Source organism: Lissotriton helveticus, chromosome 5_1, assembly GCF_964261635.1.
Source record: "Lissotriton helveticus chromosome 5_1, aLisHel1.1, whole genome shotgun sequence".
Classification (NCBI taxonomy): Eukaryota; Metazoa; Chordata; class Amphibia; order Caudata; family Salamandridae; genus Lissotriton; species Lissotriton helveticus.
The window spans coordinates 603,496,103-603,513,544 of record NC_136065.1 but is presented as its reverse complement, the minus strand read 5'-3'; the positions used below and the strand labels follow the sequence as shown (position 1 = coordinate 603,513,544).

The following is a 17,442-nucleotide window of genomic DNA, read 5'->3' as shown; positions in this document are numbered from 1 at the left end:
CCACACCCTTAATATTTACTATTCTAACTCTAGTTTTGGAATATATTTGTAAACTAAAAAAATTCCACAAGTAAAAACAAAAAAAAGGTTAATAGTTTCAGATTGCTGAGAAGTGCTGCTCTATGGACTAGGATCACGGCAAAACAATAGGAATAGTCTTCCTCAATGTGTTTCACCTTCCCATTTGCATCCATATCTGCATGTGTGGAATTACCACGTTCATGCATCATGCTCGAAGGCAAGGTTTGGCTGGATATTTAACAGAAATAGAATTGTAAATCCCTCAAACCTGGAATCAATCAGCATTTGGAGCATGGTTGGACAGTAAACGACGGTTCTCCTCTTCTAGCTCTCCATCTACTCTCTATACAGCTTGTGGTTAGTTGGAAGACCTTTATAAAACCAACTGTAAACTGCTGAGGCTTTAGAGTTTGGGGAAGTGAACACTGTGCGCATTCTAACTTCGGAAACTCTTTCTTACAACTTAATAGAATCACCTGCTCATTTTCTGACAAGTTACCTGAAAAACAGAAAGATGGGTGCCTTTCTTCAAGATAGCTGATCCACTCATGCAAACATTGCTATTCTATTAGTCATGATCCATCCCTTGATGAAAGTAAAACTAAAAGTCATATGGAGCCTTGTGTCATATTTCCACTCTGTTTTTATTATTCACAAAAATCCCTTTTTAACTTGCCGCTCTGATTTAAAAAAAAAAAATCGTTATGTTGTTCACTATGTTTTATGTGATCATGTACTATTATGTATTTTTATGATGGTTTTTTTACCTTCGAAACAAATAAAAGAACTGAACTGAACACTAATTAGGTTACAAGTCAAATATTTACCAATCTATAACTAAACATATACTCTGTAAGTCATCTCCAATCATTCTCCATTGAGCATCAGTTGACCAGCTGACCACAGAAGGCACATCACAACAACAGCATATCTACTAGCAATATTGAGAACTTTAAGTTAATTTAAAAGGGCAGAGATAGAAGGGAATGTGTAACTTCTGTACCAATGATTTGACATCAAAATCTATGAAATATCCATTCAAGACACAATTTCTTTATTACTTTTATACTATGTTAATACTATGTATTTGTGACTGAAAGCTATCAAGCATGAATAACATTGTTGGAGTATATTCAAATCAATTCTTAAAACTTTGTATTCACTGACCTATTTCTTTCAATATTGAAATCCAGCTCAATTATTCCATGCATCCAAGAATAAATAAAAGGGGTACTTACACAATTTAGAATCATATTTATTCATTATCATGCCACAAGAAATTCAACCACTGGAATATGCTACCAAAAATCACTTCCTCAGAAATGTTCTTCTGTGACCAGATGATCGCTGAACGTTAATTGTCCTTTTACTTCTGTTCAGTAGTTATAATCAAATGACTCAATCTGCATGAGTCCTTCCATCTCAATCCAAATGAATATAAGCTCAAGTTAACTAGAGAGGTTTCTTGAACTTTACACCTTCTATCAGTACAACTACTGATGATGCAGAAAACGATGGACTGTCCAAGAGACAAACTTCAAAGAATGATCATCTGATTTTGCCTGCAGTATGGCAATATCTCTGTGAAGAAGATTCAACAGCTTATTGTGGTGCAACTATACGGCAAATACTAAGGGTAAATTCACATAGATGAGAAGAAAAATCAAGTGACTGTAGTAAATAAAAATAAAGTCCAGGCTTTCCACATATTAGAAATGGAAAATTTGTTTGGAGGAAACCAAATCCCAGTTTTGGGTCTTCGAGTATGGGCCGAGTGTGATGACCAAGTAGGTTTTGTCTCGAAGAGTACTTCAAACTTGTAGACTTTACCAGAAGAGCACGCCCTGAACGTTTAGTAAAAATTTTGAACCAAAATCCGGGGTTCTCAATACAAATAAAGAAGTTGGGTGTCCCACCTTTAAATGGAGTGCAACAGACAGGAAGAGAATACCAATAATGGTAGCTTAAGAAAAAAGAGGTTTCAAGGTAGGAGAAGTAAATAATCCTCACTGTACAAACTATGGCCCTGGAACAATGAGGAAGAAAGAGAGATGCTGAACATAACCCAATAATGTTTTCTCAGGATAGGAGGGGTGACGGCCGTCCTGCTGTACCTCCCAAAATTTGGAATGTCTTGCAAACAGGAGTATATATTTTAGGCAAGAGAGACTGCCAAGGCTGACTTAAGTTTCTGTTTTGCAACTTCTTGACTTCAAATCTTTTTTGAAATATGGTACTGCTTGGTCCTCTGCTGGAACTGACTTTACTACCCAGTTGTAGAATAGAGTTACTATTTGTTGTGCCTCAATACTCTATGTTGATTCCAGTACATCAACTAATACATCTTCTACCTCTAATTTATATGTTTAATAGGCTTGTTCTGCGATGAAAATGTAGCCACACCTGTTTCACAAGGGCGATTAGTGCACCCTAGTTGTCATTCCAATGTCTTAAGTTATCGATAATGCCCGTTTTGTATCAAGTATCAATTTATTTGTATTTCTACACATGTATCAGTTTAACCTGAGTTGTAATCCCTAGGACTGTCTATGTCCTCCAGCCTGGGCATTCCGCATCTTACAATAGTGTATCCTCACCGCAGAGAGAAGTCTTAGGTCATGGTAAAGGTCAATGAGATAAGTTTGTCAACTGTATGTACTGGATAATGGTACCTAATAAGAGCACACAGTGTTGAGATTCAGGACATCATTAGACGTTGAAGGCCACAACAAAGTGGATTTATTACAGAGGTTAGGTAGTTTTAACTTAAAATATGTCGATCGAGTAAAAGAGCATAAAATAGACTTTCATGAACAGGCTATTAAAATTATCTTTTCCTATGGTTTCCAAGGTGCTCTCTCGAAATTGCTCTATTTTTTTCTTGTGGAAAACCTAACCAAATTAACATTTTAAAAACAACTTTTCAGTCTGGATTACACACAAAAGATTAGGGTAAATGGAAAAACATGCACAATTATTTCACCTGTAACGTAATTTAGCAACACCTTTTACCCACATACAGATTCAGGGATGGGATATCAACAATGAACCAGACAAAATGTTGCCCTGTAGAGAAACCATAAAAGCAACACAGGGGAGGCAAGCAATTGTAAATTGGTGATGAATCTCCTACATTGAATCAGGGTTTCCAGAGAGGAGAATAAGCAATATAAAATACAGTCCAATTCAAACAATGCAACATTACATCAGTTCATGTAAACAAACAACTGAAAGATTTTTTAAGCAGGAGACACACTAACCCCAGCGGGTATATTTAAGCCATACAAAAAAATGCTGTTTTAGTCTCATTAAGCTTGTGGCTTTCTAACTAACTTTGTTCAAAAGAAACCTTGCTCTTCGAAGGATGCCGCCGGCTTTCCCACTCAAAGACATCCCTGCCTGTAAATGAGGCACCTTGCCTAACTGCAGGTAGTGTTCATATCCCCAGATGTCTCCAAACCCTCTTCCAGACACTTGTCCAAAGACCTGGAAAGTAAACACTGCACACTCACCATTGAAGGCGCCACAGTACTGACAAGTGTTCTTTTTCCTGCATTTCTCAGAGATTTTCTTTTTTAGTCCTCGCTTCTGCAGGTAGGTCAGGCCGGGTCTTTTCAAATTGTCGAGGAACTGCTTCCGTTCCTCTGTGGACAGCATAATCCGGCTGCATGTCTTGCAGATCATCTGAAAGAAACAGGAAAGATCGACTGTCGAAAAAGAAACAACACACAAAGTACTCTAGTGTAATGTGAACACTGGCAATTTATCATAAAGACCTTTAATAAGAAGTGTCCTCATCTAATCATATTCTTCTACAAAATGCTCATACTTTAATGAACTGTATTCACATTGGTCAGCCTACTAGCGCAAAGTGACCACTGGTAAAAACAAAGCAATTACAATTTTAAAAACTGCACACATTATAAAAATAAGCTTGATTTCTCGTTAAAGTAGTTAGCAAAAGGTCCTCTTCAATGTCCATTTGTTTTAGATTGCTTCACATCAAATCAACTATAGAAAATAATCACTGATATAGAAACTGAAGTGAGCAAACAAAACTGCATATAATGTGGAAGTCAACAATAACTGCTGAAGGTAAACAACCTTTACAACGCAACTTTTACCACGCAGTGCCTTTACAACGCAACTTTTACAACGCAAACCATTACAACGCATTGCGCTGGGGGGCGCTCTAGGATAGGGAATGTGTTTAATGTACTATCCAACACCTTCCCCACTATACGGGGACTGGAGTTGGACTAGTAAATTAAACAATTTACTATCCAGCACCTAAAAGCACTATGCGTTGTAATGGTATGCATTGTAAAAACCGCGTTGTAAAAGCATGCGATGTAAAAGCATGCGTTGTAATGTCATACATCCACTGCTGAAAAACATTTACTCAAAGTAGACAAAATGTAAAAAATGGCAGCTAATGCTATACTCTAAGGTTTGACTAAGAATGAGATTCCTTGATCTTGCTAGGAGGGAGAGGGAGAACACTTGAACTAAAACAATGCAAGGTTATTGCTCATACTCTTTTGCTAACACAGCCATGTAGTCAAACTTACAATACAATGGTTACCAATTCAGATCATACATTTTTACTAAAAAGATTTTGCCTAAATATTGCACATCATTAGTTTGCCTTTTCTGATACAGAGGTGAAGGACTGGTGTTTAACTCTCTGCCCCTGTGGTACTTTTTCAGAGCAAAGAACATTACATGTATTTTCTTTTTATTTTTCAATTATACCAAACGAGTTTATTATACCCCTTCCCAAGTTTTTAATTTGTATTCAATGCAGACCAGCATTAGTATATCTTAAACAAGATTTGGAATTTCTATGTTATTCTATAGCTACTTTTTTTAGTACAGGTCAGGAAGATTATGAAATGTTTTAACATAGTGGATGTATTTCTTAATGTTATGTAAACAAAGGTTAATGTGTACTATTAATATGTGTGGGTATATAAGTACATATATATGTATATGATTTGATGTTTATATATGTATGTGGATGGAGAACCTGGTTTAGAAATATAGTATACTCCTTAAATGGATTCGAATCTATGGCTGCCTCTTAAAATGGTACCGTATATTCGAGTTGTGCTGCACGTTTGTGTAAATTGTTACATCATAGTACGGAATATGTTTATTTGTTAATGAGGGTGAACTGGACATATATATTTTCATATTGATGTATGCTATGAACTTTTATTACAACTTTTTTTAATGTGCTTTTATAGTTTTATTGAAACCGGATAAAATATTTTGAATGTAATTTAATTGTAGAACTGTCTGTTCAAAGATTTCCTGAAAGTTCTCAATCCTGCATTGTCAATAGGCAGGAGGGCTCTGATCTCAACACTATTACAGCATGTACGCACATGCTTCTCTCCTTCCTTTTTAAACACCACAGAGCCTTTGTTGGCCATAAAACTACAGTTACGACTAAAACATTTCTTCATTTACTTCCTTCAGGTATCCAAATAAATACACCTGTACGCATACAGGCATTTACTACTGCATAACAGTAGACCACAATTGCTCACAATTACACTATGATAACCACCACTCAACGGGTAAGGAGTAGCCTGAACAAGGCATGCCTTGCCTTGAGCATTTGTGATTGTCCACAAATTCCTGAGTTTGTGGACATTCATATACTTCGCTCCTCTACTCTCTGATATTTTGCCATAAGGTCATGTTCTGATATTTGCTCCAGTGAAGGGCTGAAGTAACCTTTAACACCTTTAAATTTTGTAGGAGTGTGGTTGATGGGGCTTCTCCACAGAGAAAATGTTTGCCCGTTGAAGGAATAAAAAAGACAAAATAAAAAAGCACGCAAAGGCACAGCAAGGCTGTCTTTTATCAGTGTGAATATGTACTGTGTGTACAATGCTGCATTGGGGAAATAATGTGAAAAAATGTCACATGATATTCCCAGTAGTACAGCTGGAAACTAGCAACTGAAGCAGCTTTCCAAGAATACTAGCAGTCATGTCTGTGACCAACAAAAACTAGAACATTTGCACATATTTGTAGAGCTACTACAAACACAGGTTTACTATTTTTTTCCATGAATTAGTCCGTGGTCCCATAATCGAACTGCAGCATATCGTTGTTGGAAAAAGTTAATATTTGTTCTTCACAAAAATACTTTACATTATTTTGTATGCGCCAGGGCTACAAAACGGATCCTCAGATTTTCTCAGGGACCTTTAATGTTAATAGCAAACTAGGCGGTACATTTTACTGCACCGTTCCAGAAGCTGAAGCCCAACAGTCTTTCAATGCCATAACATCTCGAATGAGCATGTGAAAAGATTGCACTTACGCAAACTCCCTCGCATGTCCATATTTTTACTTACCATGCTTGAAGATGAAATAAAGGAGACCCAATACAACACTTTACCCAGATATTCAAAGAGTGGAGTTATAACAGTAAATTAGCCTGACCAAAAATGCTTCAGTGTACCTCTATGTTTCCCCTCCACTTTTAAAAAAACATTTTTTTATACCAAGTATAGTAAAGTGGCTATTTTATGGGAAGCACAGAAATTAGGGGATGCTTAACCAATTTAAACACTGCTAACATAGAAATAACCAGTATGAGCTGAGTGAGCATCAATGAAATACCATTTCAACATCTAAGGAAGCAATCCCTCTCCTTTTTTTCGGAGTCCGAGAGGGGAGTAGCACTTTTCATTAATAAGAATATGGAGATAGAGATTTTGCAATCAAAGGCAGGGAGCCGGGGTCGATGGTGTTGGGCAACATGTAAATTTAAGAATAGGCGTTCCCCTATCACATTTGTAAGCTTTTATGCTCCTGTTAACGATAATTCGGAAATCTATGAGGAAATGTTCCAGTCTCTTTTGTTGGTCGGAGGAGATTTTGTGATTGGGGGGGGGGGGGGACTTTAACATACTTATGGACCTGAATCTAGATTCTAGCACGGGTGGTAAAAAACATCTGAAATCTAAAGCATTTAAGACAATTTCGAACAACGTAAGGACTTTAGATCTTGTTGACCCGTGGCGATCTATTAACCCCCATAAAAGAGAGTATACTTGCTGGTCGGGAAGACATAGGTCATTTTCTCGTATCCATTTTTTTCTGATTTCCTTAAAATTTAAGAATAGTTATCAAAGAATTGTACATAATGACTTCTCAGACCATGCATTGTTAATATTAGAATTGATGTTTGAGGAGAGTACAAGTGTTGTAAAACGCTGGGTGTTTAATAAATCATACATGGCTGATGCAACCTGGGTGACCATATTGAAAAATGAGATAAATTAATATATTGAACAAAATATGGGAACTGCTCCTATTCATACGGTATGGGACTCACTTAAGGCGTTTATCCGGGGGATTGCTATTGGAAGGGATGCGCGGGAATCAGCTGCTTTTAGGGATACAAAGAATCTATTACAGAAGAATATCTAGGATTCGGTAGAACAAATGTATAATAATCCATCTACTAGGCTAAATAATCAACTAAATGCTGCAAAACGTGAACTGAGCTTACATTATTTTGAGAGAAGTGAGGAAATGTTCTGCAAGCAAGCCCAAAAAACATACGAACACAGTAATTTTACGGGTAAATTTCTGGCATGGCAGGTCAAAGAACAAGCGGCAGCTAATCTAATTCATTCTCTTAAATCTCCAATTAATGATTCTGATACCTCAGATGCAGCAGAGATAGGACAGATTATGTGGTCTCTGACGAGAAAATGTATACTTCGCACCATATTACGGATCAAAACAGATTAAACAATTTCTTAGACAAGCATAATCTTCCCACTCTCTCTCGGACGGAGCAAGCAGCAATGCCATCTTCGTTTTCGGAGGATGAACTCAAAGCTGTAGTTAAATCTCTGCCACATGGTAAGGCTTGTGGACCAGACGTTTTCCCTGCAGAATTTTATGTCATATTTTTCCCCTCCCTATCTAAACTATTACTTTTATTATCCAATTCCATGCTGGAAGGTGGCCCAATCCCATCATCATTCTATGACAGGACTGTGGTTAGTTTTTTGAAAAAAGGGAAGGAAGCAAATGATCCTAACTCATACAGACCCATTACTTTGCTAAATTCAGACTATAAAATCATTACTAAATTACTCTCATTACGTTTTAATTATATTTCTCCGCATCTGATTCATTCAGATCAAAATGGTTTTATCGCAGGTCGACAACTCATCACTAACACTCACTATTTGGTTGAGGCCTTAGATTATTTTGAAGCATGTAAGGTGCCGGCTTTAGTTTTTCTTTTAGATGCAGAAAAGGCTTTTGATTTGGTGGTCTGGGATACACTTTTCTTTATTTTACAATTTTTGGGAATCCCCTCACAAATTATAACCTTAGTTAAAAATTTGTATCAAGGTGCAAAAGCCCATGTGCTTATTAACAAATCCATGGTGGGTTCAATTTCAGTGCAAAGAGGGACAAGACAGGGATGTCCATTGTCCCCTGTTCTCTTTGCCTTCTTTATAGAACCACTGGTGGTGGCAATCCGGAATTCTATGGATATCCTACCACCTATAGCCTCTATGGATAAAATTAAATTATATGCAGATGACATAATGCTTCTCCTTAAACCGGAGATGCATTCGCAAGCACGGGCTCTTTCTGTTTTTGCAGAATTTGAAGCACTTGGAGGGTATCGAATTAATAGGAGGAAAACCGAGATCTTAATCTGTGGTTGTATTACTCCCGAATTACACCCGGATTTTCAAAACTGTATTAATAATAGACCCAAAAGATATTTGGGTGTCTATTTTACGCCATCTGTAAGTGAATTGTATTTTTTGAATTTTGAACCCTTAATAAAAAAAGTTCGGGATCTGTTCTTACGTTGGAATACCCTACCTTTGTCCATTCTAGGCCGGGTGGCATTAATTAAGATGTCGGTTCTCCCCCTATTTAATTTTTTGTTTTCCACTATCCCATGTTCATTACCGGGCTCTTTCTTTTCAAAAATTGAATCTATGTTTTCAGCTTTTGTTTGGGCTAAAAAGACTCCTCGAATTGCCATTAATACTCTATATGAAGAAAAAGAACAAGGCGGTCTCGGTCTCCCAAACCTTAGAGACTATTACTTTGCTTATTTTGCACAGTATCTCTCAAGATTCAAACATTCGATGTCAAGTCAAGTACTGTTTATAAATTTCTTTTTTGAAACAATATGTAAAGAAGCCAAAATCTCTTCTCCATTATCCATACCCAAATCTCCTAAACTAGTCAGATACAAGGTTCTAAATTGTTTTTTTTAAACGAGACGCCATGTTGAAGAGATACTCACTTTCTCTCTTTAGTTTAAAAACTCCATTTAGTGATGCTATTATGGGTTTTGGTATAAAAATGGGGCCAGAAATTATTCAAAAGTGGGTTAGACTGGGGTTTACATCACTATTGAATTTCGTGGAAAATGAAGCTTGGCTAACTCCTAACGAGATGCTTTCTCTAACTGAGGGAAATTTGCTTCTTATGGGTTCATATAATCTACTATATAAAGTTTTTGTTCAAAATGACTTAGTACAGATCAGTCGAGCCTCAGATTTATCCAATGATATCTTTTGGTCTTCAGTATTTATGAAACCAGGAAAATGGAGAAGAAACCTAGCACAAAGTAGAGAGGAGGACCTGTGTATCAAAGCAACTAAAAAATGGCAGAAACATGAAAGTCTCAACATAACAGTCAATATGTGGAAAACATTAAATAAGTTTAATTTCTCGGTATTGAGAGGCGCTAATTGGAGGCGAATGTTGTTTTTTAGTAAATGGCTGCTTTATTACACACCTGCAGTCCTTGCTAGAATGTTTAGTAATACATCTTCTATCTGTTTTAGATGTTTTCGACCAGATTTGGCGAATTGGTCTCACATAGTAGCCTTATGCCCCAGAATTGGGGCCTTCTGGGAGGGCATTTTTTCTTTGCTTTCACTTCATATGCATTGTACGATTATTAATTATGAAAGACTGATTATATTTGGTATTGATCCAGAGCTTAATCTGGTTGAGTCACTGGCAAAACGGATATATATTATAGTAGCGGTGGCTAGATCACTGATTCTTAAGTATTGGAAAACAGATGTAGTACCATCTTTCGATGAATGGTATGAGAAAATGAAGAGAGTAAGGAAAAGTGAATTTATATATGCACAAAGGATTGGGGGACTGCGTACATTTGAAAAAATATGGGGAACGTATTTTGATTAAAATTCTATGTATGTTTCTGGACATGAAATTTCTTCTTTCAGACTTTATTCTTTTTTGAGATGATGCTTTATTTTATTATTTGCTCTTCAGCTTATCATTGTGTTTTTTTTATTTTCTGTAATCAATGTTATGAATGGATTGTCAAGAACTGAATAAAAACATTTTTAAAAAAAATAAAAATGAAAGTGGTGCCAGTTTAAGGAAACATCTGAAATTGTAATTTAATTCAAATGGAGGCAAATCAACTGCCAGAGACTGGATTCTGGGAGAATGGTTTATTACCTCCATCAGCTGTCCTCTCTTCATTTCCTAACCCAACCCAACCCAAAATGAGATCAATACCCATTTGAGTGGCATTTGAATAAAAGGTAGTAATGGTTTCAGTTATCACACTTAATGTACAAACAAAGTGACTGTGGGTATAGGAATTTCAATGAAAATCAAAATGTTATTGTGGAGCTATAATGGCTTATACACAACCTACTACCAAAGGTGGAATAACACACTGACACAAGATCCAGTACGCTTAAATCCTATAATAAAAAAAACAATGTGTTGGCTGTTCATCTCTGAATAAAGAACATTGTGAATCATCTGTATTTGAAGATTATTTGAGTGTCTACTCTCTGCAATAAACAAGAACTGTGCTCTATAAAACAAGTCCTCCCTGTTGGACTTTGTAAATATTGTTCAAATATCATTTTGAGAGCTCTGTCTTTTGGTATTTTATGGCCCATTTACGTGGGACTTCATTTTTATCACGCCCAGGAGGAATACGGGTAAATGGGACTCCTACAAACCTGGAGATCCATTTCTGTTGCAGGCACACAAACATAGGGGCTACCATCCAGGTAGTATGGACATCACAATAGTACAAATTCAAAACAATCTTGTATGGCTCGACAAAGAAACTAAGTAACTAGTGGGTGGGGGGGGGACACAGATGAAATAGTCAGAAAGGTGATTCCAGTATAAAAGGAATCTTCATGTTATAGTTGCATGCACTGCAATGACTACTGTCTTTAAGTCATCAAACAGCATTGATTTTACCTGAAGAATTCCTATTACTGCTTTAAAGTATCCCACATGAAAGCATGGCAGCTCCAAATCGATGTATCCATAGTGTCCTAAACAGTCTGCCAAGCTCTTGCCGCAGGTATCACATGGACGGTCCTTTGCACTGGTTCCCTGTGGAAGGGATACGAGAAAAAAAACTTGAAAATACAGTACATTTTCAGAAAATCCACAAAACTTGCACACCAGAACAAGTACTAGATTTGAGATACTTGTTCTTGTTTAAAGGTACTTTGGGCAGGAGAGCTTAAGAAACAAGTGAAGAGTACTGCATATGTAGCATGCTATAGTATTGAGAAAGTGATGCTAATCCCTTGCACAGCCGAGCAGTGTAATCATCCCAAAGGCCCTGTAGGAGAGCATGCAGCAAGTTCACCTTTTCAATATGGAGCAGCAGGCTACAGTGGTGAAAGGCAACAAAAATACGAAGTATATACAGGAAGGGGGCTGTCACAGTGAGACGTTTGAATGGAAGTCTCCTGTTGAGCCAGACTTAAGATCCCAGAAGGGAGCATAATCAGCTAGAGCAGCGGTTCATAACATTTTGACTTCTGTGGAGCCCCACTGAATCACTAGTGGAAGCCAGGGGCCCCTACCCTACAAATCTCTTGGATGTGAACCTTAAACAAATACACGATAATACAGAAACAACTATGCAACAAAAAAGTACACAAATAATGAAACATGTTCTTTAATTCACAAACAAAATTGAAATTATAATGGGAAGATTGTAGCTTTCAGGATTTGGGTTTATTTCTAAAAGACAAACCTATATGCTATGCTCCCCTTTGTCTTTTTGTGCCTTTGATATTTCCTCTCTTTTCGTCAGACCATGTTAGTGCTTCAATTGAGGTCCTTAATCATCCATTCTACTGTTTGGTGTACTTTTGCTGTTCTCACAAAACAAGCTAAGGATTTCAACTTAATTTTCAGGCTCCAGTTTAAAATTCCGTAATATTAACAGAGCATTGAAAAATGTTCAATTTAGCTTTATTACGTTGTATACTTTATTAATCAAGAGCTGCCTTTAGCGCCAATGGTGCTTGGTGCAGCAATCTTTAACACCGCCCAAAATGACCTGCTTTTCCGTGGATTTCCCCACTACTACCAGTGGTGCCCCTCAACTCTTCATAGTCCCTCTCTCATATTTTTTTTTTTTTAATAGCGCTACTCATTCCAATATAGGGTGACAGAACGCTTTACTTCTCTCTCTCACACACACATCCATACACCCACCCACCCACACACCCACACTCTATACAAAGCCTCATACAAGTATGTAAATCAATGTATAGGAAATGAGGGCCAGAGGGTGTATGAGCTGTACATCATCCATACTGGTAGGCATTGATTATTAAGAGTGCTTGGTCTGGAATAACAGAGTTAGAATTTAAAATGTAACGCAGTGGTTGGGGTTGCTTGCCCTAATATAAAATTATTACTTCACAAAGGCACCTTTTTTAGTAACCCTAGAATAAACAAGCATTTACAATGCATTGGTCTCGGCATTGTTAAAGTTAGAGCTACTGGCATTGCTCATGACATTATTTTTATTTATGTTTTTGTTTTTAAAACATATAAATAAATGGCATTGTCATTTACAATGCCAATAGCTTAATCTCTTGCAAATGCGAGGCCTATTGCATTTGCACCCACACACAGAGCCACACACACAAAGCCACCCACACACACATACAGAGCCAATCACACAGTCATTCACATAGAGCCACCCACAAAAAAAGCTATCCACAGAGCCCCACACCCAGAGAGCCCCCCCACACACACACACAGAGCCACACACACACACACACACACACAGAGCCACACACACACACACACACAGCCACACACACACAGAGCCACACACACACACATATTCAACAGCCACAGTGTTATCAAAAAGTAATTCCCGGATTTAAAAACACAGTTCCAATGGGCAACCTGGCACAACAACTGATGCAGCCCACAACATCGCAGCACCCCCTGGTAATAATACATTAGATATGTTATGTGATTTGTAAGGCGCATGGCTGCCTCAATTGGGGCGTCCCAGCGCCAGTTCCGTCAGAAAGCCACAACTGTGAAAGAGAGACCCGGGGGGGGAGATGACCAACAGGACATTTAGATGGTAAACAATCAGACGGGAGGCGGCCTGGAACCTCTCACTTAAATGCAAATGCACAGGAGTGGAAACAAAAGCACGCAGCTTGTTATCTCTTCACAGATACTTAAGAGATGCATGCTTTTTACTTTTTTCAGTCCCTGTATAGCAGTAAGAATGTCAGATGGGATAGTCTGTCCCAGTATTTACACAAATAACAATATAAATAGCGCTATTTTATTTCTTTTATAGCGCTACTCATCCTAATGCAGAGTCTTTCAGTGAGGTCACTTCCTGTGATGCCATGTGAGATGTCACGTGTTGTGACGTCATGGGCTGTGTTGGCACGCGTCATGATGTCACTTGCATATTGCCTGCAAATTGGCCAGTCCCCCTACTTCTTCTTGTAGGGCTTGTGCCCTGACTGATTGCGATGTAATTCCAATGCCAACCCCTGTCAAACTGCATGTATAGGGCGAGGAGAAAGCACATGAAATAGCGGCGATGTATAGGTTTAAAGCCAACGTCACTTTGCCTTCTTGCCTTTTTTTTTTTAATCATTACATTCCACAAAAGCACTGACATTTGTTATTACGTCATATAGGCTTCAAAATGTCCTTCCTACATACATTTCTACAAACTGGAATGCTGGGAGCAACCCCTACTTTCTGTCCCCATATAGGTGTTCCCTGCTCAAAATGAAGTTAGGCCCCCTGCGCAAAGCAATTCATAAGTAGGTTGCTTTTAATGTCTACTCTGTTTCATTATCAGCGAAAAATCACAAAACGTAATATTACATCCACCCACCCCTTCTCTAAAATAGCAGTGTTTATCTTCCTGGCGCTTCGTCCAGAATGCAGGTTACCAAAATAATATAATCTTCTGTCTTCACATTCACTCAATAGTCCGAGACGCCCATAACTCACTTGGTGAAGGCTTCCCTCAAGTCTATAATGCCAGCGGTCTTCTCGCCTCCACTTCCCAGTCCCTCGTACAGCGGCATCTTTACTGTCCTCCTTGATAGTTCAAGCGCATGGGCAGATAGATGGCCTTCCACAGGTACCGGATCACTTCCTGCTGGCTCTGCGCTGCGCACGGGCAGAACACTGCTTCTGTGTTACGTTCCCCGTCTGTCTGTCTGCCTGCATTTCGATAATTTCCGTGGAAACACCTGCACCCCTTCCTTTTTGAGGACAGTATACTTTAATATTCAAACCCTAGTCCTCGAATTTTTGGGGAAAGTTTGCTTTTGTCTTAATTCACTTGCGGGAAGAGTCAAAAGGCAGCACTGTGCACGCTGAGCATTGCACACCCCAGACTGTGCGGTAGGGGACTTACGATCTTAAACAGATGGAACACCAATGTTCATAGTAACGACCCTTAGAATAGTTCTATGAAAACAGGAAAGTAGGAACTTAAAGGCAGCCCGCACGAAGGACACCATCTCTTCTATAACAAGTAGGGAACCACCATCTTTCTCGGAGGCGAGGCAGAAATGCCTCGGAGAAAGCATCGTATTTTTTCCGATTCGGGGGCGTGTTTTTTTGCTGAGTGACGGATGACGTCACTGATTAAAAAATGGAAAAAAACACGCCCCCGAATCTGCTCAAGCCGGGGCCTGAACCGAGTGACGCACATCTATTCCAATGGCTAGCCTCCATTTACCAAGCTAGCCAATGGAAGAGAGAGACGGGTTAAAGCCCCACTGTAGAAGTCATAAAATCTTCGGCTCCGCCCACTGCTTCGCAGTGCGACGGTAGCCTCGACCTAAAAACGTGAGGGGAAAAAACAATGTGTTTCTAAACCACTGTCTTTTGCGTTCAGCTGTTTGATGCTGGTTCCTGTTGTGGTATTTTGGTGTTATTCTTGCTATCCTTTATTTGCTTTAATGCATCAATGTTCGCTGCTGGTGCAGAACTTTTCAATGAAATGTCTTTGATGTTCTAAGCATTGTGTTTTAAACCCATTGCCTTGAGTCGTCATCTGGTTCTAGAGCGCACAGGAAATCAGTTGCCTGCCGCTCTGAGCTGGATAGCAGCTCGTGGTCGTGGGTACGCGAAATAAACTTACGAAGTCACATACCTCTCGAGTCAGCGTTTTCATTCCTGAGCATAGGAGTTGCCTGACCCCTACCACATAGGCGTTGCCTGACCCCTACCACAACTGTGCTATGTTAGAGGGATTGTAATTTATGCAAGTTACAAAAGGATCTCTATGACAAAATCACTAACCCACTGGGCTATCTATATGAAATACAAAATTGTGATCTGCATGTTAAATGTTGTGATTTGCAGCAGGCACATTTTCCCTTTTTTTTGTGATTAGTCAAAACTTCCACTAGACAAAGCTCAGAAGTTTCCAGCAAGTATATCAATCATCATAGTTAACTCGACATTTTTATTATTGCCTGAAATTTGCAGGTCACAAGAAGAACTCTGCAGTTCCTTCAACTCCGTATGATATTTTAAAGTGAAGTGTCCCTGAAATTGGGGTTCGATGCGGTGGCACCGGTGACACAAACCTAAAATCCGCACTGGACCAATCTACTAATATTATTTAATTTTCAAGACAATCCCTGCTCCCCAGAGTAGGGTACGTGTTAAGTTGGCACAAAGCACTCGGGCTTAACTTAAAGGCAATGTGTAAAGCATTTGAGCAATACTTCAAACATTAATAAAGTGAAAATTCAAGAAAGATTCCACACCAATTTAGACAAATTAAGTAAAATGTAATAAATTATTGACAACAAAACTACATAAATCCAATCAGTAGAACGGGCAATATGCAATTTTAAAGATTTAAGGGAAAATAGTGCCTAAAAGCCACTGGGACAAAGTGACAAGTTAAGGTCGCTGCAACGGAGCACTGGTCGGCTACAGAGATGAAGTTTATGCCCACTAAAAGTACCTTAAATTCTGGTTAGCGAAGTGTTAAAATATCCTGAATAGAGTATGGCTCGAGCAGCGGCAGTTCCCAAGAAGCTGCAGGGCTTCAGTGCGGAGTCCTGCGTCATCGTTGAGGATGCCATAGACGAGGGGCTTGTGATGCAAATATCTGAGTCAAGGATGTGTCGCACAGAGGCGGTTCCGAGGAGCCTGTGGGCTGCAATGCGAATACCTGTCTCGAGGGTGCATCACACAGCAGCAACTACGAAGCTAAACTGTGATGAGATGTGTCTCGCTGCATCGGTTCTGCCCACATGAGCACAGCTGAGCTGGCAGCTCACCTTCAGGCCCACATCTAAGGGTCCAGGACCGGGGTGGCACCACTTAAGGGCAAGACTCACAGCAGAGAGTCCAGGTGCTGGGTTCAATGTGGTTGAAGTGTTTTCTGTCCCTGTGGCTTTGAATGAGGAAGCCCACCAACTAGCCTTTGGAGTCACTCTGGTGGTCCTAGGATCAAGATGCAGGTCCAGTCCTTCGACTCAGGCAGTAGAGTTCCAGTACATCTTGTTGAGCATCACAGCAGTCCTGAGTATTCCACAGGTCCAGAGGTGTACTAAAGAGTTGGGTCTGAGGGTTATCCGCTGGAACGGATTTACATTGATAACACTCCCCCTTCTCTCCTTGGAGCTGACTGCATCCGACGCGCGTCTGCGGGAGCCTGGAGCTGCTTGTGCTGTTTGGAGCTCTTGGCGTCCGGAGCACCGGAGCTCTTGGCTGCCGCTGCTGCTGCAGCTGATGCCTGCCTCCACAGCGGTGAAGTAAGGTGGTGCGGCTGAGTTTGCGGCGGCGGGTAGTGCCGAGAAGAGCGGGTGAGGAGTGGAGCGAGGAGAGTTACAGCGGCTTGGTCGGCACGGCCTTGAGTTCACCGCCCGGTGGTGTTTGAGCGGTGAGGAGCGGTGCTTCTGCAGGGGGGGGCAGGCACGCGGCGGGTGCCATCTGGTGTTGTTAGTGATCGCGCTCTTGTGCCTGCGCCCACCCCCGAGCCCATCTTAGGGATTTCTACGGCCCGCCCCTGCCCCCGCTGGACTGCCTGCTTAACCGCTTGGAGGTGGTAGCTGGAAGGTTGCG

General features: G+C 39.7%; 1 protein-coding gene across 2 annotated transcripts in view; it reads right to left on the bottom strand.

The window, feature by feature from the left end:
* POLR3A (RNA polymerase III subunit A) overlaps positions 1-17,442 on the bottom strand; it is a 284,112-nt gene that overhangs the window by 225,593 nt on the left and 41,077 nt on the right. For both annotated transcript variants that reach the window (XM_078642965.1, XM_078642966.1), the window contains exons 3-4: positions 11,305-11,442; positions 3,534-3,705 (exon numbers count right to left, since the gene is read on the bottom strand). In XM_078642965.1, coding sequence (XP_078499091.1) covers positions 3,534-3,705; positions 11,305-11,442 — 310 coding nt within the window. The remainder of the gene's footprint in view (positions 1-3,533; positions 3,706-11,304; positions 11,443-17,442) is intronic.